Source organism: Uloborus diversus, chromosome 5 (assembly GCF_026930045.1).
Source record: "Uloborus diversus isolate 005 chromosome 5, Udiv.v.3.1, whole genome shotgun sequence".
In the NCBI taxonomy this organism is placed as follows: Eukaryota; Metazoa; Arthropoda; class Arachnida; order Araneae; family Uloboridae; genus Uloborus; species Uloborus diversus.
Genome location: NC_072735.1, coordinates 64,342,891 through 64,367,810, shown reverse-complemented (window position 1 = coordinate 64,367,810; position 24,920 = coordinate 64,342,891). Strand labels below are relative to the sequence as shown.

The window sequence follows — 24,920 nt, the reverse complement described above, 5'->3', positions numbered from 1 at the left end:
AATCTGATCCGTTTTGTCTGGAGATCTGGAGCAAAGAAGCCTGTATCAAACGAGGTTCTTTCTACAGACCCGGATCTATAAATTTTGCAGAGTTGCCCATGCAATTAAGAGCAAGGGCGCACCCCGCCTTAAATATTGGAAGACCCCCCCCCAAAGCAAGAGCCCTCCAAAATGAAAAAAAAATGCCCCTCAAAACATCTCCCCTAAAAATTTCAATGGCGAAGTCTGCGCCATGACCCCTTCCCCCTAGGTGGGCACCCCAGAATTATGGGTCCCCCTGCAACAATATCTGTAAGGCTCCCCTCCCCAGATGCCAACAGTGTCTTAAGGATAGTATTTTTCCTCCTCCCCCAATTTCTTGGGCCTTTGGACCCCCTAAGGCTGTGGCCCCCCCTGCAATGTTGGTACGCAGATCTGGGACTGTTCTACTGTGTTAGGAAATATACATTTTGTCACATCCATAGTGATGAAAATTTCATAATATTGAAAGCGGTAAAATAATGAAAATATGAAAATTTATTAAAAGTATGTATGTTGTAAAAAATCGGTTTCCTTCACCTGCTGCGCAGCTGTAAAATTTCTGAGATGATTGAAGTAGATATCACCCAGAAGAACAAGACCCTTCAAATGGAAGCTACCCAGTCTCCGGAGGTAAGGCACCGCCTCCAAGGGACGTCCCCCTTGGTACAAAATCAGTCCAAGGTTAAAGAGGGCGGCGTCGAAATCTGAGCGCAGCTGAAACAAAACAGAGGATGTGTTTCACATAAAAAGCAACCTATTATAATTTTAGACGAAAATAAATAAATTAAAGGTAAATAAACATTTAAATTTAAATTTATGCATTAAACATGGTTTTTTGAAAAAGTGAGACTAAAAATTGGACCGTAGTATAAACGAACATCTGCCAAATTTTTAAATAGAAAAGTTAACTCCAATCGATGACCATGCAATGTACTTTTAGGTAAGTCAGCTCAATTAATAATAACAATAATTATTAAAATAAAACATCCACTACTTGGCGATGTAATTAGTTGGATAACTAGAAGCAAAACATTGATTTGAGATGCTTAAGAACACTTTTCATCATAATAAAAGGTGAACGAAAATTTTCAGCTGTCAAACAATAACATTATTGATGTTTAAATTATTAAAATATTAGATGGCACAAATTAAGTTACCGAAGAGTGTGAGCAAAATTTAACTAGTACGAGAAAATGATAACGGACTGAAGACTAAAACAAGATACTATAATGTTTAGTTCTTTAACGGAGTCAGTAACATGAACATATTTTGAGACCTAGTGTTTTAAATATGAATGTAAAACAAACTTACAAATTTACACACACAAACTTTACACTCGAGTTTCCCCCTTTTTTAAATTTAAGCTTCGATTAACCAAGCAATCCTTATCTTATTCATGGAATTCTCTTCTCTCATCCAATTTTTTTCAAATGGTCACATTTTAACAAAATGATTTTTACTGTTAATCACAAATTGCTGACCGAGATGCCGACTGGGTTAGTTATGAGGGCTTGTGCTCATTAGTGGTCTAACAGCAAAGACTTATTTCGCCCTGACCGAATTATGTTGAAATTATGCCTAATCAAAACATTTTGCCTACTACCGCGTTTCACCGAAAATAGAACTCGATCTTATAGAAATTTTTGTAGTGAAAAATACCCTATGACTTAGTTTCATATGATGTACTCTTTTAATGCACCTTAATTGATATTTGTTCTTTGTTAAAAAAGCATATTTTTTTGGGTTCAAGAAATACATTTATTCAAATTCAAGAAATATATTTCCAGTTCAACGCATTTAAAATTCTCGTTCAATAATCCTTACAAACACATTAGAGCGACCAAGTCTGCGTTTTGAGGAATTCAAGATTGAGAAATTACTGGTGGAGAGTCCCAAAGGCCCTGTTTGTGCCCCAATAATGCAATTATAACCCTTCTTTCAAATTCTGCTGTCATCTTAAGTAAGATTAATATTAGTACCCAGAAAAATCGTAGTAGGATTTTTTTTGGATCAGGACGTATCTTCAGTGAAACACGGTGTATTTGGTTGTCAATGAAAAAAAAAAAAAAAAAAAAAAAAAAAAATTTGAATTCAAATTATGTTTTCCGCAATCACGAATTGAGACAGGACCCTACTCATTGGAATTATTGTTTCTAGAAACGGCTCCTGTCCCCCCCCCCATGCCTGCCTCTCCTCCTGGGCGGTTACTTGTGCATAGTTGTGTGTGTGCGTAGACCTATGCGTATGCACGTAGGCGTGTGTGAGTGTATGTGTGTGAAGTCGTGTGTGTGTATGTGTGTGAACGTGCGTGTGTGTAGGACATGGACGCCTCCGACCAGGAGAAGCGGATAGCTTAAAACCGGAGCAGCCGCGCCGCGCCGCCACCAGAGAACGGTGGGCGGTGCTGCTGCAGAGGCTTCTGGTCCAAGTTGAAAAAGGCACGGACACCAAAAACGGTCAAATGAGAACAATAAGCAATCGTGATTGCTCAAAAACTTGGTGTCTAGGCCCTCCTTTTTAATATCGTAATTTCAAACTCCGGGGCTAGTTCGAGTCCAGGCAAGGCAAAATTGGTGAGTAAAGTCAACACCATGTTTGCTCTGCATTGAAGTCCTCTGATCGTTTCCTAGTGATTTAGAGTAGTTCACTTAGAGCTGTAAATGCACCAGATATCCATTGAAGTTTTTCATGCACGACCAGAAATTCACGCGGGAGTAAGAAAGAAGAATATTTTCAGAAAGCAGTACAATAATTAAGAGAAAAATTGAATTTCATTTTGTATTAAAATGAAACAGCAAAGAAAGCCACGTGTGTATGAATTTGAAGTCTACACACTAAGTTAAATTTTTATAAAAGAGCAAACTGCAGTTTGTATGCCCACAAATTATTTTATTGGATGCGTGGCAAGCGTGTTGAAGTTTTAAGTCAAAGATGAAAGAAAATTACCATCATTTTCGAAGTCAGACATTCCCAAACTTGCTTCGAAATTAGCATTCAAAACGTTCTGAACCCTAGAGAAACAAGTTTGGAATAGCATAATGTGATCTGATTCGTTTAACTAATATGACCTGAAAATCGATAACTAATGGTTAGGTATTCGTTTTAATTAATCGCACAAAATAAAAAAAAAATGTCTTTTTCAAGCTGGAAAACCCTTTAAGATATTCAGCAGACTTCTCGGTGTCGGTAGTATTAAATGATAAATTATTACCTGCAGGGCTTTTCGGAAATAAGTTTCGGCCGTCATCACATCTCCGTCCTGCATAGCCAGCATGCCCATGTTGAAGTAGGTCCTTTCGGGTTGACGCCCTTTGTCTAGCAGCACCTGCAACCTGCATAGGGAAAAAAATGCGGGACAGCGTTATTTTTTTTCTGACAAGATGGCTAAATATTTTTTTTCAATTACACAGTGTTGACTTTTGTTCATTATGATTACACAGCTGATATTGAATGATATGTTTATAACAAAGAGACTGAGAATACCTTCTTTCAATCAAATAACCCTTGCTGTATGAGAGGGTATACGGCGTTGCATTGACGGTCTTACAAGCATAGGAGCCCGTTCTGATGTATTTTTGGGGATTCCTTTATCAATCACAGAATAATGTAAAGCATTAAAATTCATATTTTTAAAAACGTTATAGGGTCAATTGCGGCAACGAAAATCAGAATTGCAATATTTCAATTTTGCATTTCTTCCTTTCTTTTTAGATCAACTGCGGCATACAAATGTGAGCTTTGTGTCTAAGATTACACTCTCGGAGAGTACCTGTGTATGAAACATTTGACTTTATGACAGTTAGTTAGCGAATGAAGTTTTGTTTCTTTTTATCCCAGATACTACGGGATAAGTGGAAACACCCTATTAATTTCGCCATGAGGTGGATACAGGGAGGTAATTACATTGCACACAATCAGATTATAAGCTTAAGAAGTTTTACACCAACAATACTTATTCTGTGGCCCGTAGGTTGCATGCAACCCTCTGAACCCTCCAAATAGAATCCAAAGTCATTAAAAAAGAAGAATCATATATTCATTTAAATTATACACTGAATTTCCGTAATACACACAAAAGTGTAATTTACACCAAAGTTTAAATCTAACTGAAAATAAGAAGAATGAAAAACTTTGTTGCTTCCATTTATCTGGAAAATAGTATTTTATAGAGTAAAATGTAAACGCCTAAATTTTTGGAAAATCAAAAAACAGCTTGGAAGGTGAAATTTATGAATAAATGTTTTTAGTATCTTTACGCATAACAAGTAAAACTAGTTGAACCCAGTTACTTCGCATTTGTAGAATTGACGGAGATGAAGATGTATAAGATCACTAATCTTTAAAAAACAACTTTTTTTAACAGTGTCGTCTTCAAACAAGGATGACACCTACACGATTGTTTGGAAACACGTGGAACTCAGAGAACGTCTTCTATGTATTAGTCTTCACTCACCAAAGGTTTCGTTTCAAAAACTACAACAAGTGCGGTGATAGTTAGTTTTCATTTACCCCATGTTTGTGTTTACCCCAACTGACCGTATATTGGTAAAAAAAATTGCATTGTGCACCTACATATGCTATGCTTCTGACTGCTTTCTACCACTAATTGCAAAAAAAAAAAAAAAGGGTGTGGCATCTCTCCCGGATTTACCGGACTACATTTTCTAGAAAACTAAATCAATAAGAAAATGCTCTTCATGACACCCTCCTCCTGTCCCGTTGCTTGATAAAAAAAAAATTAGCATTATTCTAATTATATCAAATACAAAATCAAATTTATTTTTGGGTTTTCTTCATAAAGTTTTAAGTTGAAAAGTGTTTCAAAAGCAAAAAAGTCGGCATTTAAAATTTCTAAAGCCATATGAGGAAGTAACAAGAAGTTCCGTCTAGAACTAAACGAGCCTACTTTCCCGTATACCCATATCTACTTTATAGTATCTGATCAATATCCTCAAAAATAGCTAAAATCGAAAACTGTTTCAAGCTGCTTTTTTGATATTTTAAACCCATTTCTACGAATAAAATATGCCTCACTCATCTAAAGAATTAGATGCGTAAAAAAAAAAATAAATATAAAAAAAAATAAAAAAAATAAAAATAAAAAATAAATAAATAAACAAACAAATAAAATAGCTGCGCCTTTTAAACAAAGCAGCTAATGTACTTTTTTCCATTAAAAAATTCTTTAACCACTTTCAAAAAGAAAAAAAATAATTAAAATTAATAAGCTCATTAAACTAAATACATCATATCAAAAAAAAAAACGTTTGTTTTTCCCCTGTTGCCAAAAAATAATTTTTTTTAACGAATTAATGTACTTTTCAAAAGAAAAAAAATGTCAACTTAAAGAAATAATTTTCATTGTCAAAAAAAATAAAAAAAAGGGCTGACCATATATTAATGTAGAAACATAAAGGACTTCGAGTTTTTCCACCGAAAACTGAACTTTTATTTTTTGTTTTTCACGATATTTTCAAGATGCATTAAGCCTTCTTTCATGCTTTTTTTTTTCTTTCTCTGATTTTTACTGGGCAAGTAGGCTAAAAAGCAAAGAGATGTAAACGGACCTTTTCAAGCTTTGAGACAAACGATTTTAAAGATAAGGTCCCAGGTAGGCTTTCATTGAAAAGTTTTGCTAAAGCATGCTGTATAACAGTACCTACCAGGGCCACTAGTACTATCTCTTACCCCAAGACGGAGGAGAGATTCACTTACTATTTGTACTCGTTATCTTCAAATTTTTAATTTTGCCCTTTGCTTCTCACTGCCTCCTATCTAAAAGTAGGTATATTATCCATAATGTGCAAATCAGTTCTGCCGTGGGCAGGTAAAGAGCAGTAATTGCAAATTTTTCATATTTCATTTTTTTTTACATTTTTGTTATCTATTGTACGTTAGCTTCAGGGGTGCCCCCCCCCCAAGTTCAATAGCGCAAATTCCCCCCAAAATTTTTCTCAACCCTCTTTCTCTTTTTATTTTTTATTTTTAGCTCTCTTTTTTATTTTATTTATTTTTAAAAATATTTTTTTTTAAATTTATTTTAAAAAAAGTTTTTGTTTATTTATTTAAAAAATATTTTTTATTTATTTTTTAAAAATATTTTTAAATTAATTTATTTTTAAAAATATTATTTATTTATTTTTAATTATTATTAATATTTTATTAGAAAAGTTCTGTGCTACACCAATAACACACACGTCAATTAAATAAATAAATGAAATAAAATATAAACGGAATAAAATAAAATAAAAAAAATAACTTAAAAATAAATCGATAAATTTAAATAAATAAAGTTAAAATTTAAATCCCCCTCCCCCCCCAATTTTGATGGCACTCCTGTGGGCACCCCTGGTTAGCTTTTTTGTACAAGCTCATTTGATTTCCACCGAGAAAAAAGGGCGAAAATAACGTCTAATTCCAGCATTTCCCTTTTATTAGTATTGAATCCAAAACGCGTTTTTTCAAGCATCTCGAAAAGAGTACGTATGTTGGTTTATTTATAATACGAATCAATCTATTGATAAAATGACATCTATTTTTATTCAATCATTTTATTTATTTCTCCTCTTCAATTATTGCACCTGAATAAACAGTAATTCGGACTTCTTCATTGTAGTTCTAATGACTTGTATTACATCAACCGACAGCGTGACAAAACAACCAGTTATGTAAATTTTACATCACTCATCGAAATGCTTCACAAACAACAGCTGGGATCAAATTGGCATTTGTCTCTTGTTACTGTCTGTAGGAGAGTAGTAAACATTGGGATATGTTTTCACGTTTTAAAATTGGAATGGGATCTTTGAACGTCATTATTTTTACCAAAAGCTCTGTAAATGGTAAAAAAACGTTAAATACATGTCTGATTGAAAAACCTCTTACGATTTAACATAAATTATAAGACTTTTAAAAGATGAAGTAAATAAACAGAAAAGGGGGTAAAAAAGACATTTTTTCAGCTTAACTCTGTTTTATAATTTTACTTTCTTATTTAAATGTGTGGAAATTTGTACGATTTCATTATTTTTACTTAAGGTGATTATGAAACATGACAATGCAACTTATATGTATGGCTTCATGATTTTGAGTGAATTGCTAATGTATTACAACTGCAGAAGAATAAACTTATACGCATGAAAATTCAAATTGCTTCGTGATTTTGAATGAAGTGCTAATATTAAACATGAAGAAAAAATTAACTTATATGTAGGCGAATTCGTATGGCTTCATTATTTTCATTGAAATGTCAATAGATTAAGAGTGAACAGGAATTATAAGGAATACGAATCAAATTTAAATTTTATGTTTTTGTGAATTCATAAAAAGAAAAAAAAAAAAAAACTCAATTATTAATAAAACTCGCTATTTTGTTTTCTGTCCAGATGATTCGTGATGGTTTTCCCTTCATATATGTTTTGAATGTTATTTCGTCTAAAAATTTAACGTATGTTTTCAATTACTTTTTTTTTTGTTCAGGAATCTTATTTTCTGTTCAGACAATTCGTGATTGTTTTAGCATGACTTTTTTCTTGAATTTTACTTCATCTAAAAATTTCACTTTAGGGGTTTCAAATTTTTCTGCTTAGGTATGAAGAAAATTGTCATGATTGTTACTGCACAGTTGCCGAATAATGTATGCACTTTTTAACATATAATAAAGTTATATTGGTTTCAAATAAAGAGTTTTATTCATGTGTAACAAAGTCTTTTGAATTAAAAAAAATACTTTTCATTAATTTAAATTTTTATTAAAATGTAACGAACGCTCGTTTCAAATACTATTTGGGTTAATTTTAAGCATTTTAAATATGTTACCAATAAAAAAACAACAACAAATAATTGGACACAATTCAAATACGTTTTAAAACATACAACACCACGCCAAATAACCCCTTTATGGCTAAAGTTTCAAATTATAATACATTTTTTTTAAACTATTTTTTTTTGTGTATAAATGATATAATTTTGGATACTAAATGAACTTCAGATTTTGGTTTAGAAAACTGGATTGCTAAGAAGTAAATGAGTTAAAGGCCTACAAAATAAAGTAAATATATTCGCTATAATTTCAAGTTTTTTTATTACCTTTCATAGGCTACTCTTCTTAAACTTGAATCTCCAGTGTCTTGAGTCAAAATAGCATAATTTAACAAAGATTTCTAAAAATATATAAGTTGAAAATAGTTATGAATTAATTCTATCCAAAAATTTTTGCTAGAAAGCTAGCAGATAAAAAACAACACGTTCAATTCAAATTATATACATATATTTAATTAAACAGCCACAAAAATATTATTTCTATTTCAGCAGAACAAGTTTTTTGAAACGATTAACTTTTCCCCCCAAATACCGTCCAATGATTGGTATTTAAACGGTTTTGTGTAAAAAAGAAAGATGTAATATTTCCTCAAGCACGTAGGCTTTAAGATGAATGTTTGCTTTGAATATACAGGGTTACTACAAATGACTCATTCATTTTCGTAACGCTTTACAATATCCAGAAGTATTGCATATTCTCACAGGTTTCAGGGCACAAAAAAAAAAAAAAAAAAAAAAAAAGTAAATAAATAAATCCATACATATAGAAGAAAAAAGGACGGTGTCACTTACAAGTCGCATGTTCGGAGATGAAAAAAATAAAATAAAATAAAATAAATAATAAAAAAAGTAAATTAACTTGAATTTTAACCTCTTGAATTCAAATTATGTTTTTCGCAATCACGAGTGTGTGTATGTAGGCCGGGGGGGGGGGTATGTGTATTTATGTATAGAAGTTTATGTGTGTGTGTGCAGGCATGAGTGTGTGGGTAGTTGTGTGTGTATGTGTAAGTGTCTGTATGTATGCGTGTGTGTATGTATGTGTTTGAGTGTGTGTGTGCATGTATGTGTGTCTGTGTAGGGGTGTGTATGTATGCTTGTAAGTGTAGGATATGGACGCAATGTGGAGACGGTTTTCGCTAGAGAAGCAGCATCCTGAGGCGACCGGCCGACACGACGGTGCTGCTGAGCACATCAAAACAGTCAAATGAAAGCAATAAGCAATCGTGATTGCTCAAAAAATAAATAAAAATAAAAAAAAGATAAAATAAATAAAAATAAATAAATCAAAAAATAAATACGTACATACAGAAGAAAAAAGGACGGTGTCACTTATAAGTCGCATGTTCGGAGGTGGAAAAAAGGGGGGTGGGATCGAAGTTGCACAGTTTCAAGCACGCAAAAGAAAAACAACGAAGACGCACAGGTTCGAGGGCACAAGGGCGTACGTGTAGAGGGGCGCACCTGTCCACGGACTGATTTATCCCTGCTAACAAGGGTATAATACGTGTACAAGATATTTTTTATGGCGACAAAGCAAGAAAAGTGATCTTTGTATACGTGTGTGTTACATGTAAAATGTGTATGCTGATTTGAAGGAATTGCCTTTCTTGCATTTGAGCAAATAACACGTTTCTGAAAGCGATGGTGATATGCGCAGCAAGATAAAATGTTTTGTTGAAAGATTGAAAGTGTGCCACGTAGATGTTTCCACGTATCACCTTCCAAATCAATCATTTCTTGCAATAAAAACAAATAACTGCAAAACAGGATCGATAATTCTTGTTGGAAGTTTCCGTAATCACTCCAGAGTTCATCTGCCACAAATTTCGCGAATTTCTTTATCGACTTAAAAACATGTTTGTTGGTGTCAGTTTTGTGACACCAACCAAATCAGTTAAGAAAATGATGTTAAAAAAAATCAACCTGGTTTGATAAGATAAATGGGACTTCACGATAAAGATAACAATGAACTTCTGAAATTGCTGCCGGAAGCGCAACCTTTCCTTTGATCTCCGTTGGAAACCGGATGTTTTCCTGCTGCTTCATGGCTACGTGTGTTGGACTCTTAATTTAAATTTTACTCCATGTAAAAACAGCATTGGCTGTTTTTGAAGATTGTTATCAATTCGTAGGGCGTTTCTCATGTAACTGGGTGTATTAATTTGTGGTGTTAAATCTGAAATTGCAATTGTTGTACATAAGCGTAATTCAAGATTTTTGTAAGTGCGAAAAGCAAAAATGATAAACCTTTCAGAAACTCATTTTTTTTACTTATTTGACGTAACGAAAGTTATGCCTCCCGCCTCGTCTAGTGGTCAGAGAGGTCCGGATGGGGAGGTCCTGAGTTCGTATCCCGACCTGGGCGTGGATGTACTTTCTCTCTCATGTCCTTGTCCTTTCTTTGTGTGAAATTTGTTCTTGTGCTATGAAAGGTTATCTACCCTATAAACGGCTCCTTCTGGCTTCTGTGTATTGTGGAAGTCGGATTTCACAACAAACTAAGGTACAGTTGGAAAAGTGAAGCAGCGCACCCCAAATTGCCAGCCTAACTGGCACAAGACAACAACAATAACAACAACAAAAGTTATTAAAAAATTAAGTCTGCTTTTAATGCATTAACTAACTCTGTAGTAGACACTTGCTTAGTTCAAAGATTTGTATTCAAATCTGAAGTAGATTTTCTTCTTTTTTTTCGATCTGCGATTTGTCTCACGTATTCATATTGAGAAGATACTCTCGCGTCGAGAATATGCATACAGAGTGCGTGCTCATTAAATCCATCAATCCGAAAATCCTGAGATAGGTTGCTAGCAGTAACAATTGGTACAGAGTTGCTGGAAATTTTCCGACTTTCATCCAGAACTATACCACAGTCGGACCCCGATTTAACGAACCTCTGTTTAACAATTTTCTTGATTTAGCGAATTTTTCTTTTTCCTCTGTGTAAAATGAAGGCAAAACCCCCTATTTACCGAATGACAAAACTCGAATTAACGAATTATTTTAACAGCCGATTTTTTTTTTGATAGTTTGCGTTAGGAAATATTGGATTGTTTTCAAAATGATATATCGATCCTTTTTGAAACAGAAAAAAACTTTTCTTGGAATTTTTGATGGGCGAGGAGCAACCGATGAATAGTAATTCTTATGCAGGAATGGCTAATTAAACTCCCATTAAAACTTACTTTTTTTTAATGCTTTACATGGCCTGGAAACTGTAAAAACATCTCTCTTGCAGCAGACTGTAAATGACAGTATTTTTTCTCTCCATAAGGTCGAAGGAGAACTATTTCGAGACAAGTGTCAAGGAAATTGTCAAACGTCTACTACTCAGCACTTTAAAATTTCAAATCAACCAGTGTGTAATAAGTCGAGGTATGCTGAGTAAAAATGTGTACACTCGCTAATTATGGATTGTTGTGCAGCTGCTTATTAAGGCTTTTAGATATGTTAGGTGCAATTTTTATGCATTCTTTTCGCACTCCGATATTACGAAAAACCCCGATTTAACGTATAAAAGTTGCGGTCCCAATAAATTCGTTAAATCGGGGTCCGACTGTAAATTGCGAATGTGGTGCTGCCATCTGTCGAGGCCAATCTTTTTCATTCATGTTGAATAGAAAAGAGTCCCTTTTTATACAAGCTATTAGTGTGAGCAAGCATTTTCTACACTTTGCAACATAAAAAGTGAAGCTACTTAAGAATATTGAATTAATTTCGAGACTGAAGATTTCAACAATTCTCTCCAAAACCTCGGATAGGATCAATTGCAAAAAACAACTGGCTAAAGGACTGAAAATACGAGAATATTTCTGGCATAATGATTTTTTATAGGAAGCCTGCGGAATATTATTCAAAAGTAAAATAAATATGTTCATAAATGTTTTTTCTTTTGTGTAATTAAACACATTTAAGCATTTCCGTGTTGTATGAAATCCTAAATAAAGTAGACCGGGACACGTTTACTCATGGAGCACGTTTAGGTAGTGCCCTTTTTTCAAACGAATTAATCAAGAGTCAACAGTCATAACCATAGACATGGAACCGGTTCGCTCTCGCTCGAGCGAACCGGTTTCCATGTCTATGGTCATAACAGATTGATACTGCTCCCTAGAAAATATCCTCACAAGTTTTTGAGCATCAGTCGAGCTTCTGTCTAGCATGCAGAAAAAATAATCTGTTTTTTTACCAAGTGGAGCAAATTTTGAGTTGAACATTTTGAAGCTTATTGTGAATAAATAATACTTAGTTAAGAAAGAACAAATATATAAAAATTAGCAGAATTTTATCATTTTTTGAGAATTGTATTTGTATGAACTAAAATGTTACTAACATTTTTTTGCACGTTAAAATTAAATCCAAATTTCGCGACGGGGCAAGTTTACGCGTTGATGTCTGAGCCCCTTTATACGCACGTTCTTATACTGTGTCTTACTTTTAAACGTGCCCTGACGCTTTTTTCGCTCTGAACGGTATGAAAACATTTTAGTATCTTCAGGCTATTTAGTTTTGAAAATCAGCATTTAATTTTTAATTGAGTTACAAATTCGTATCTTATAACTTACGATCATTTATTGCTGTCTTCATGCCCGTTCAGCTTTACTTTATACACTATTCAGTCCGTAATAAATTTGCTTTATTTTAACGATGGTAAGACGTTATGTTCAATACACTAACAGAACCATGTTAGGTGTGAAAATAAATATGCGTAAACGCGCCCTGTGTCCGGGGTAAAGTAATTTTTTTTACGGTTAAAAACACAAACTGAGCATTTACTGAGTATACCAATTTTGATTCCATTTTCTGCTTCATAAAACCGCAATGTCTAAAATTTCCCAAGTTAAAGCATAAAATTAAGAAAACTCATTGAGAAAAATCTTTCTAAACGTGCCCTGGTCAACCCTACGTCATTGCTATACAACTCATTAGATGAATGAACTTCTTATGAGTCGTTATTGTGTTGTCAAATTTGTAATATTAGTTATTTGATAACATTTACTCCTAGTTACTGGTTTTTGAATAATTTTTATTACCACAACCCAAAATAATTATGTCCCTAGACAGTAGTCCTAAAAAATATGCAGAAAACTGAGCAAAAAATATAACAATACTCAAGTGCATAAATTAGAAAATGAGATTTGAATATATCATATAAAGGTTTTCTGTTTTGAGGGCGGGGGGGGGGGGGGGGGGGAGGTTCACGAAGTTTGTACCTTTTTAGATGGGAGGGGTTGGGGATCCGTGATGACCTGAACTTTCGAAGCACTTGTCTAGATGTACTTCTATTTCTCCTGAAAGTTTGTAAACACAGCTTATGATGAATGTAAATCTTTTTGTTTTTTGCCTCCTTTATCTTCTACTTCGTAAAGAATTGATAAAAACTAAATTAATTTAAAATCAATCTAATGTTTTGAACAGGAATCTCCAGACCTCAAATTATGTAGAAATAACTGAGAAAAAGCGACGAAAGCGAAAAAGAATTTCGCTTTCGAATTGCTTAAAAGTATTAAAACAGAAATATGTACCCAGGAAAAAAAGGCTGAGGTTTAATCATGAACAGAAATTTCTCATCATCGTTTCTTGGATAAACATTCTTTTATTTTTTTCTGGACTTGAAAGTATTTTAACGCATAAGACATTTTATCAAAAATTAGACATTTCGAACTTTTAATATTTTTTCTGAATTAAAGAGCAGAAAAATAGGGTTCAAGATTAAAAATTTAGTGCTGCCATCTGTTGGAAATATTTCCATTCAATATAATTTCTGATGAAATATTGAAATAAAGTTAGAATAAAAAGCACATAACAAAAACCAGAACCCGTTTTTAAAACTAGTTTCGCAAAATTTACTGAAATTTATTCTTATACTTTTTTATGGTGAAATTGTTTTTATATAAAGGTAAAATTTTAATTCTTGAATTTCAGAAACTTCTTCAGTTCTTTGGGGCTGATCTCAAATGACGTCACACTTTCTTCCAACATAACTTCGACCCTCTCACCTATTTGTCGAAAAGTGTCACACTTCAATTTACCCTCCCCTTGTCACATGTCACGCTGTGCTATACAAATAATTGTTATACAAATGTTTTTATTTCACCCAGAATGTGTTGTATCACATTTCTTGTTACCCTTCCTCCCTCCCCCCGTCATTATCTGTCACAATTTTATAAACTCCCTTCTGCCCCAAAGCGTGTCACAATTTCTGGACGAATTCTTCTTTTAGTGTTTACTTCTCTACTCCATTATTTACACGTTTTGAATTTCGATGACTCAATGGAGATACGATTGACTCTCATCTCAATGAGGAACACCAGTCCCGAAGAGAGCCAAATGTCAGCCTAGTCGAAAACTAGGGGCCCCGGCCTGGTAGAGGCCCAGCTCAGAATATGAGTAACATACATTTCATAAGTTTTATGGGATAGGGGGCACGGCGACCAAACTGATAAGGAGCCAGCCTTAACTCTCGGCGACCCCGATGATCACAATTTGACAATAATAATAATTTCTCATATTTTTCAATCATTTAAGTATGCAGATGCATAACATTCATTGTGCAATTAGATGGTGATCAAAAATTATATATATATTTAAGGGATAGTAAAAACTACATTTCGTGATTACAAAATTTTTCTGAAGTGATTCAAAAAAGCTTTAAGCTATTTTTTTTTTGTTTAAGCAAGGAAATATTTCCTTTTGTGAAATAATTAAATTTTATACAAGCCTTTGATATTTTTTTCACTAAAAGCAAAAATTCTGACTTTGATTGATGCAAACATTTTAGCAGTTTGTATAAGTTCTTGATGTATCAAATAATCACAATCGACAATCATTTACTATTTATTACATTTAAGCAAATGTAAAGTCATTTTTTAATACACTTAACATTTTATCTATCACGAACGCAAAATTAAATTGATTTCGTGCGAAAAAAATAGTTCAATTGAACAGAAGTATCTAGTTTATCCATATAAAGGAGTTAAAAAGCAATATTTGCAAAACTAAATACGCCCTATTCAAAGCAAACTCCCTTCCGCTTTGATAAATTTCAAAATCAAAGACTGTCAACAGTGTTGCTACGGCAAAAGTCGGTATTTAAGGAAGAAGAGCTTGACGCATACAGATTCAGGGTTGTCTAGTCTAGCACTCCTTCCAGAAATAGCATCTAGTTTTATGCGGAGTTTTTTCTACAGTGAATACTTTTGCCGAACCATTCAGCATTCAGAGAGAAACTATATTTGGGCTGTTTTATCGAGTTCTTGCTGCTAGGCTATTTATCTCTTCGCATGAAAGAAATAATGTTTGTGCGTGTGAACGATGTCTAGACAAATTTACATCGGATTTACAGAAATAAATTTTTGTGCACAGATAGGTTGAAAGTCGAGACAGTAGTTTTGTACAATCGCTGTGGCAAACCTCTTATTTATTCACAAATTCTCACCTTTCATATTCATAATTGAGTGACACAGCCTGATCTATAAACCAATGAGATTACGCAACTGACACACACAGACACCCCCTCTACACACTATTATGTAACACATAGATGCATACACAAATGCACAGGCAGGGGCCGACTAACTAAAAGTTAGGCCCTAGGCCCACAATAATTTGGAGGGCCCCTGAAGACTCTATAGCGGGATACAGTGGTTACAGGTTGGTCCCCATCGGAATTCATTTTTGGGGCCTCTTTGTCTATCCCAGAATCACGTAAATCATTAACCATGTGCATTTATAAATCCCTTCAGGGCCCCTCATAGTTGTGACATGGTAAATTTGCTAATAGCAGAATGAATAAAAATTCTCCTTTAAGAAAGTTTCTGGCGATTAATAAGTTATTTTTTTATTATTATGCATAATTCTTTAAGAAATTTGAGGCTCCTTAGGAAGATGGGTTCCCAGGTCCAGGCATAGTTGGCTTGTGCTGTAATCAGGCCCTGTGCACAGGAGTTGGATAAAGTAATTTCGATTCTCAAATGAGGTTACGATCCAAAACTCCTAAACATTTCTATCAAAAGTTTAGCTTCTTCCAAGATTTTAAAAATTAATAAGGGGGATTAAGTTATTTATTTTTGTTTTGAATCGAAGTGCAACGATAAATCACTCTTTTTACGTAGCTTATCGTCAATATCTTTTTTCCCGGATACGGTTGACCCACGATGGCCACAACTTGGCCCTTTTAATAAATTCCTCATATCCATTTGAATCATTTAACTATGCCGAAGCAAAGCATTCAATTATCAATATTTTTACTAAGTGATTAAAAAAAAGTTAAAATTTTCCTTTTTTATCGCGGAAATATTTCTTTTTGTGAAACCATTTAATTTTATGCGAGCCTTTGATTTTTTTTCCCACTAGAAGCAAAAATTCTGACCTTGATTGATTTAAAAGTTTTAGCTGTTGTACTAGTTCTTGTGATGTCAAATAATCACAATCACTTACTATTTATAACATCCAAGCAAATGTAAAGTCTACTCTTGAGACTTAAAATTCTATTTATGATGAACATTTAATCAGATTTCGAGCAAAAAAGTGAACATATAAAAGTAAAACACGAACTCACCTCATGCTCGGGATCTAGTTGTAGAGCTTGATCAAATCGGGCCAAAGCTTGAACGGCTTTGCCTTGTTCCAACAGCAACACACCCATCTTCAAAACCAAATAAATCAATGCGTTTTTAGTGAATTTGCAACAAAATAGTCACTAAATATTCAATGGAGAAAGTTATTAATTTCTGAAAATTTATTGAACACTAGTGTGTGTGGTACCCACACGACTTTGCTCGTAGTAGAAAATTAAAAGGTCATTTGGTTCACCTGTATATTTACAAATAATGGATGATGTATTCCTCGCCAATTTGCTATGTTGATTTGCTCGCCCAATAGTCGCATATGGTAGTTTGCTAGTCCACATTATGCTAAATTTATTTGCTCGTCCATGTTACGATAATTTGCTCGGTAAAATGTTCTTAAAATTGCAACAGAAAAAGAACAAAATCGAATTTTTGAAAAATCGCTTCAAGGTGCTCCCTCCTATGCTACGAACTAATTTTGTGCTAAATTTCATGAAAATCGGCCTAACGGTCTAATCGCCTTGCGCGTAACAGACAGAGATCCAGACACACAGACTTTCTGCTTTATTATAAGAAAAGGTAAAGATTTTAGATACTGTTATCAGGATGGTTATTATGTACTTTAATTTTGAGCAGAAAGTTTCCTTACTTTACGATCGAAGCAGTTTGTAGCAGATAGGGTAAACATACCAGTGAATGAACAGCTCGTCATGTTTTTTTTTTGAAAAAAAAAAAAGTTTTGAAGCATTTTTCTTGGATAAGTTGACAATTGTAGCTTCCTTACATACCTTTCCAAATGGAAAACGACCAGAAACTGCTGGTTGGGGGTGTTCATTCGCTCGGTTGAGGTCCATGATAGCCCCCCATTGACCCCCCCCCCATCCCCCAAAAAACAGATTCAGAACCGTAAACGTTCTCCTAAACTGTTGAAAATAATTACATGCATCATCTAAAATATTTTAAACTGCCATGTTGCACAAATACTACAGTTCTTAAAGACGCTATGAGATTGAAAATGAAATCGCTCTTAAGTAGCACGCATTGGTCGGTCTGCCTTACTTTGAAAGATCATGGATGGTTGTTCAAATTATGTTATTCAAGACATTTTACTTTGAAAAGAACAAACTTTGCACATTTATACAGCGGCGGACACAGAAATTTTTTAAAGTGTGTGTGGTGGTGGTGGTGGGGGGGGGGGGACAAGGAGCGAATGTTCACCATTCTCATATCATACTGGAAAGCGCATCCAAACATGGTCTTTTCATTTTATCGACCGAAAGACATTAAAAAAAAAAGTATATTGAATAATTACTCAGCATTAGGATAGCATAAGGTTGAATGTATTTACTTTTCTCATAATTAAAAGTAAAAGCAGCGAAGCAGAATGATCATTACAGAGCAATTTATATTCACATGCAGTTTGATGTTGCTGGGGAAGAAAGAGAGAAAATAAATTTTATTTTTTCCTTTTCTAAATCTGAAATTATTGTTACCATTGCTTGGAGTTATTTTACCTGCTACAAAGGGATTATAATCAATTGATAAAAAAAACTCAAGGGCGATGGGAGGGTTTCGGACCCCCTGAAACCTCCCTTCATGTCCACCACTGCATTCATATAATACACACACGCACACTCAAACAGGAATGGTTAGAGAAGAATATATAACCAATATTAGCAATAATTATTTAATAAAATTGAAATCATAGTTACCTACGTTGTAAAATATATCAGGATTCATGCGGTCATGTTTTAAGGCCTCTTTGTACATATTATGAGCCTCTTCTGACCTGCAAGAGGATTGTAATACGTGTATCTTACAGGACTAAGATAAGAAAAGAGAAGATTTAAATCTCCACTCTTTGTCTCTCTTTTCGAGGGGCAATCTTTGTTATTTTTTGGTCGCGGACAATATTTTGGTGTAAATTGCTTAGATCGCGTACATTACTTCAAAGCAAGAAAATGAAATAGGAATTTTAAACAACTGAATATTGTGAGGAAAAGAGTGATGCATTTTTGATGATTTGATGAATATTTAGACGACTAGTTAATAATTTAAGAGTTAGTTATGATTTTCATTTTTCATCATCGAGGCATTGTCTTCAAGGCGAATTTTCTTAATCAACAAAGCATACAAAAAAGAAGTTGTGTGTATTTATTTGTTTCTCTTTTCTTTAAATTCCTTTGTTTATGACTGTTGTAATGTCTGTTGACATTTAGCATGGCAACAGACATTAATCTAACACTGTTTAGAAGCTCAAATTTAATATGGAGCCTGTACATAATTTTTAGTTTCAGTTTCTTAGAATGTAGGATATCTTGTTACACTATATGTATGACAAGCTGATGAATTCGTATTGATTTTTTTTTGTATTATGGGAAAACTTGCACATTTAAAAGATATGATGTAGATGAAAAGTGTACAATATAAACTGTTTTGTGCACATTCTTCTTTCACAGACAAATATTTTTACTTCACTGCTTTTCATTTTATAGAAGTTATGCTGTACATTACATGTATAGGTGCGTTGTTGAATAGATAATTGCTTTAAGAGTTTTTCCTAACATTGACCATTGTATAATAACTTTGACATTGAAGTCATTTCTCATACTATTCCGAAACTTTGGTTGCATTAAATATTGTCCTTTTTGAACATTGCTCCTAAGAAATTACAATTAAGTCACACGTGAAATAAGGAATTAATGAATTTAAAAAAAAATCCTACCTGTTTAGTTTCAACAAAACTTCAGCTCTCTGCATATATGCATCGACGTAATCTTTCTTCATACTAATAGCTTCTTTATATAGCTGAAATGAAACAAACATATTTAAAGTAAGTTAGTTGTTAATCACTGAACCTACTTTAAAATTGAGTAAGAAGTTTACGAAATTGAAGAAAAGCTTTTGTATTTCAGTACATGGGAAAGTTTATCATAATAGCAAGATTTGTGTATGTGTGAGATAGTAAAACTCTTCGAGTTGATAACTAATTAAGAGAAACCCTGTAGACATTGTCTTTACTAAACAAAAAGAAATGTTTTTAGAATTACTTCTTGGGCTTCTTCAAGTCGTGAACGGTTCTTTGAAAGTAGACTACCGAGATTTAAGAAAAGGTCCATGTGTCTTGGAGCAATATGAGCTTGATAACTTTGACCTGGACGAACTTTTGGCAAGAGGTTTTTTGCCTGAAAAGAAACACAAAGAAAACTATATACATAATAAGAACTGTTAATGGAACTGAAACGATAAGGCAGTTTTTAATACATTCTTACCATAGTGTGTGTATATATTAATTGCGTAAAAACAAGTTATTCTCTCTAATTATTAAACAAGTTAGAGACGTTGAAGGTCACAGAGACGTCACAACTAAAGTAACAATGATCACAGTCATCTAGTGACGGAGGTAAGGCGTCTGATAGGAGTCGAGCTATGATACATTAGTGACACTTCATACGACGTCACTGCAAAGATTTGTGACGGACCACTTGCTTCAAAAAAAAAAAAAAAAAAAAAAAAAAAAAGGAAAATTAAGGGGAAAAAAAGGATGAAAAATTTAGTTTTTAATGAGGTGAGGAACCTACGACGGATCAGCAGATTTTTATGAATGTTCAAACATTATCAAGTTAACAACAGTACAAGCATCGGGTTTCTTTATTTCATTTTTATTAGTAAGTTTATCAATTAATTCTGTTCAGATGCCAGTAAATCTGTCGGATTATGCCGGAAGTCCTACACAGTTGGGGCTGCGGCGTTTTACGTTGAACTAACAAGTGACGCGCCACAGTGATAGAGTTAAAAAAAAAAATCTTAAAGAATTTTAATTATTGTTATTTTTATTTTTCTTGTCACATTAGACAAATTGTATGATAGTCATTAAACAGCTCAGAATGGTTTAAAATTTATAAAAGGTGATTGTATGTTTGTATGTATCTATGTATGTCATCGCTACTCCTGGGGGACAACAGAAAACTGAGCATCGAATCAGGTATCCATAGACAACACACCAAAACCTGAGTTAAACACTAATTTAAAAAAACGCGAAAGTCTTTAAAACTAAACCTACTCAGTTACGTTAGGTAGTAGTTTATAGGAGGGCCCGATTTCAAATGGTTATTAAAAATTAAGAGATCGTATATAATTAGTTAGGTATTAAAATAATTCATCGTATGGTAACTAAAATCAGTGTTTATTTTATAATTGGGTGTTTAGTTGATTTTTGTACTGGAATTCCAAAATAAATTTGATTTATACGTTTGGGTAGGAAATCGTATGTAAGTACTGTCTGACCACGGATTGTATGGAAAGACAAGCAACCGTTTTACAGCTGGAAATGGACGAATCTATCATTTTTTTTACCGATGTCAGCTTTTGCAGAAGCAGAATCTCATTAAAATAAGCGGAATACCGGAATCAAATTTTTACTTTTCCCCCTCATTCAGATAAATTCGTCTTATCTGGACTTTTGAAAATTCTATACAATCCGTGGTTGGACAGTATGACCAATTATTTTTTTTCTTTTGAGTTCCTCTTTGTTTTTTTAAGTCGGTTCTTTTTTTCTCCTGCTTAAAGCGGAAGTTATTTAATAGTTCGAGTTAAGGGTTTAGTTACAAGGTGCGCGGAACGAAATTGAATGATCCTAGGGCTGCGCAGTGCAGAAAATTAATACACTGTTTATTGAGTAATGTACTGACGCAGGCGATGTGTTTTTTGATGCGAACATTTTTTCATCTTTTCCTTTGAAGGAATGCAATTTACGTACCGAGAACGTCAATTAAATTTCTTTTGTTAAGTGAAGCCAAAGGAAAAACAGCGCCGACGGCACTATACTTTAGTACTTCGGAAGAACAGAGATGAACATCAACCTACCGGAGGCGAATTGTGCGAGCCGCCGCAGGCGGCTAGTTTAATTATTTCTTATGCACCATGGAAATTTTTTTATACAGAGTCTCAAAAAAAAAAGCACGTTTTTACTCCCGAATTATGTATTCGCGTATTTCATATCTGTAAAAAAAAAAAAAAAAATAAATAAATAAAAAAATCGACCCCTTTTTTTTGCCAGTTTTTCTGAATAGAAATTCGTATCTTAGGTGATAAGTGATTTTTTTTCTGAATTGCCTTTTTTTCGGGTGTTCTTTTCCTGATAAAGATTTTTGACAGCAACCCACATCTTCCAATTCTTTTCTATTTAAATATTTTCTGTTGCGAAATTTTATAACGTAAACTTTCTTTTCAACTCATGTTTTATAGTGAAGACACAATAAATTACCTTTAATTTTGGTTATCAATTGACGTTTTAACCGTAAAGTTTATAGTGTAGAGGGATTAAATTAAGAAACTTCCTGTAGTTCTGATCGAAAGCTGTGTTTGTAATATTTCATATTTCAAGGAAACATTTTATGTAATCGTATGAAAAAAAAGTGATTCTTACCTTTTTTGTTTTCTATGAATAAGAAATAAAACATTGATTTTAATTTTAATCCCACCAAAAACATTCTGTAAAAAACTAGCCAAGTCTCGATGGAGCTGTTTGTTTATCTCTAAAAAGTACTGAAATCTAAACAAAGTCATGACAAGTCGAAGGTTCCTTACTGCGATTTCTTTATTGTTATAGTTAATGTTGTGTGACTTGGCCGTTAAACATTCTTTATACGTTAGTGGGTACAAGTCAATTTTGTTTACACGTTTTCCAAGAGGCAATTTTCCATCGTCAATGGGTAGCGGTTCTGGCGACAGATTGGTGCAATCGTGTCATGGAGCACCTGTTTTTGTCCCCTTGTGTATACTCTTTAACGGCTAAGTCACACAACATTAACTATAACAATAAAGAAATCGCAGTAAGGAACCTTCGACTTGTCATGACTTTGTTTAGATTTCATTACTTTTTAGAGATAAACAAACAGCTACATCGAGACTTGGCTAGTTTTTTACAGAATGTTTTTGGTGGGATTTCACTTCTTTTTGTAGATACATTTAATTTGTGTGATGTTCGAGTAGACTAAAGTTAGGCAAGATTAAATTAGAAGATGTGTCCCACTACGCTGGACTTTCGCAATGACAGTCGATTTTTTGATGTACCAAGAGTAGAAGGGGGCATTACCATATCTAATACAGCTGAGACCAGCTGAGGGTTCTTCATTAGATACTTCAGACTTTCGATTTTTGACATCAAATGAAGCGGCCCACCAAGTTGAATATTTTTTGTAAAGGCGGTTAGCCTAGTTTTTATAGTTTTCCCTTTATGTAGTCATCAAACCTTAACTCTGTACCATATTTCACCTCTCTGAGTTTATGGGAAGTACTAGTTCTATTTTGATGATCATGAGTGAGTGAGTGAGTGTCATAAATGCGAAACTTTGCTTTCGCTTAACTTCGGAACTAAATGACCTACAGACTTGAAATTTCGGATTTCCAGTGTGTGATTATAGCTTACTGGATGGCGAAAATTTCTGTGTTCTGGTCTCATCAGAAGGTTCTCAAATAGGGGCCTGAAAATGCGACGAAATGGTTCCAGTAAAGATGGTACGGCAGTGTTTGCTTCGCGCTCGACTTGGCTGGGGCACTGCCGTGCCCCTCGATACTTCGTACAGATGCTTTGAAAAATCCTAGTGAAGAGTAAGGAATTTTTCATTTAACTATTCATCATTTTGAAAAACATATTGAAGTATTATATGTTTATTTTGTGTTTAGTATGATTTCCGAAGTGGGAAAAAAATCATTTAAATTTGACAAGAAAATTTTGAACTGAAATGAAGACCTCTTTCCGCACTTTATTTGGATTTTTTCGAGAAACAAAAATGAAATAAATAAAGAACAGACACGCAAGTTTTCTTTCTGATTATTTTAGAATCTTGAAAAATAGTTAGAAAGTCGATGAAAAATGTAGTCGAAAAATAGCAGAATTTTGTTTTATTAGAGAACTTTAATTAAAAAAGAGAGAGAGAGAGAGAACAACTTAATGTGTAAAAACTTAAACTAACTTTTCAAAAACGTGCTTACAATTTTATATTTGTCATGAAAACAAATGAATTCCGCGGAAAGGAAACAATTTTTGACGAAGAAACAACGAGTTTATAAGTGCATAATTTTCAGTTAAATTAGCGGAAGTAATTACTTTTAATGCTCGAGTAAATTTTGGTTTTGAATGTTTTCCTAGTAACTGGCCAATTTCTTTTGTTATGAATTCTTTAGCTATTTTCAAATTCTTTTCCCTCTCATAATTACTTACAAATATGAAAAAAAAAAACCCCAAAAAATTTCTATTAAAAATAGTTTTTCTAATTGCATTTTAGAAGCAATTATTCTTGGAAGGAGTAAAAAATGATTTTCCATTTTTTCCCAATTATCTTCAAAATACTTTATCTTATTTTATGCTGGGGAGAGAATGCAAATAAAAGATTTTCACGGAGTAGAGTTTAACTGCGTTAATTATACGTTAATGGAAAGAAAACTGTGTTATTAAATTTTTTTAGACTTCTTTAACGCATTAAATGCGATTTGATGTGGATGATTAGATTTATACAGGTTGGAAAAATTATAAAATATAAACTGAATAAAAGTTTTAGTCTGGGGATAATTAATTCTAAAACCCTTCCTCAGAAAAGTTATTAAATATTATTTCTTTTATGTATGTTTGAATTACTATCGTGTAAGCATGCACCTTTTTAAAAAAAAAAGTAATAAAAAGAAAAAGTTTATATTCGCAAAACTTCAACACACATTAACCAAAACAAAAAAAAAAATTTTTTTTCTTCTTCCTTAAGTTACGAATTCTTAGAATACTTAATATGATCTCTTGTGGCATGGATTAAAATGTTTTAAGATGGGTAAATCCGGGAGTTAAGGCGCATTTTTTTTTTTTTTTTTGAAGCTGTGTCAAAAATTTAGTGGCATAAAAATGAAATAAGTCACGCTGTGCTTATTTATAATAAATACAGTGTACTGTTACAAAGAAACATACATTTTCTTTTTTTTAAATTTTTCCTAAATATCTGCGGCGCGTCACCCGTATACTCAGGGCTTGTTTTTGTTACGTATAATACGCACCCCGGCGTAGAAAGTGACAGAACTCCAAATTTTCCAAAAAGTACAAGCTATTGATTTAAAGTTTAAATTAAATGCTCTTTCTTACCACAGAACTCCTACAAAGTTAGAGTACATAACTGGCGTGTGGTGGTGTAAAAACGATAAATTAGTTGGTTGGTTTATTCGATTTTTATGTCGCAAGAGCTCTCGAGGGCTATACTGCGCCATACAATTTTTCATTATATACTATTTATTTTTCATTCAACAATAAAGTCAAAAAAGCAAAAAGTAAGCTATAAATTAGTAATAACAAATCATTAAAATTTCATAATTTAGAAAGAAAATTTTTGAACTTTAAGTATGCATTATTAATTTAGAAATTTTATTGGAAGTTACTGGTGTCTCTGAGGTACTTGAGTTCTAAATGCCGGTACATAAGGGTCTAACCGGGCTGTCGGTGTATGGTTTGTTCTGCCTTAGCCA

The 24,920-nt window shown here is 33.4% G+C and overlaps 1 protein-coding gene across 1 annotated transcript in view; it reads right to left on the bottom strand.

The window, feature by feature from the left end:
* The window catches only part of LOC129223383 (protein O-mannosyl-transferase Tmtc3-like), a 227,434-nt gene that overhangs the window by 3,452 nt on the left and 199,062 nt on the right, over positions 1 to 24,920 (bottom strand). Inside the window, exons 13-19 of the mRNA XM_054857964.1 lie at positions 19,466 to 19,600; positions 19,141 to 19,223; positions 18,132 to 18,204; positions 16,406 to 16,492; positions 8,110 to 8,183; positions 3,233 to 3,353; positions 559 to 735 (exon numbers count right to left, since the gene is read on the bottom strand). Coding sequence (XP_054713939.1) covers positions 559 to 735; positions 3,233 to 3,353; positions 8,110 to 8,183; positions 16,406 to 16,492; positions 18,132 to 18,204; positions 19,141 to 19,223; positions 19,466 to 19,600 — 750 coding nt within the window. The remainder of the gene's footprint in view (positions 1 to 558; positions 736 to 3,232; positions 3,354 to 8,109; positions 8,184 to 16,405; positions 16,493 to 18,131; positions 18,205 to 19,140; positions 19,224 to 19,465; positions 19,601 to 24,920) is intronic.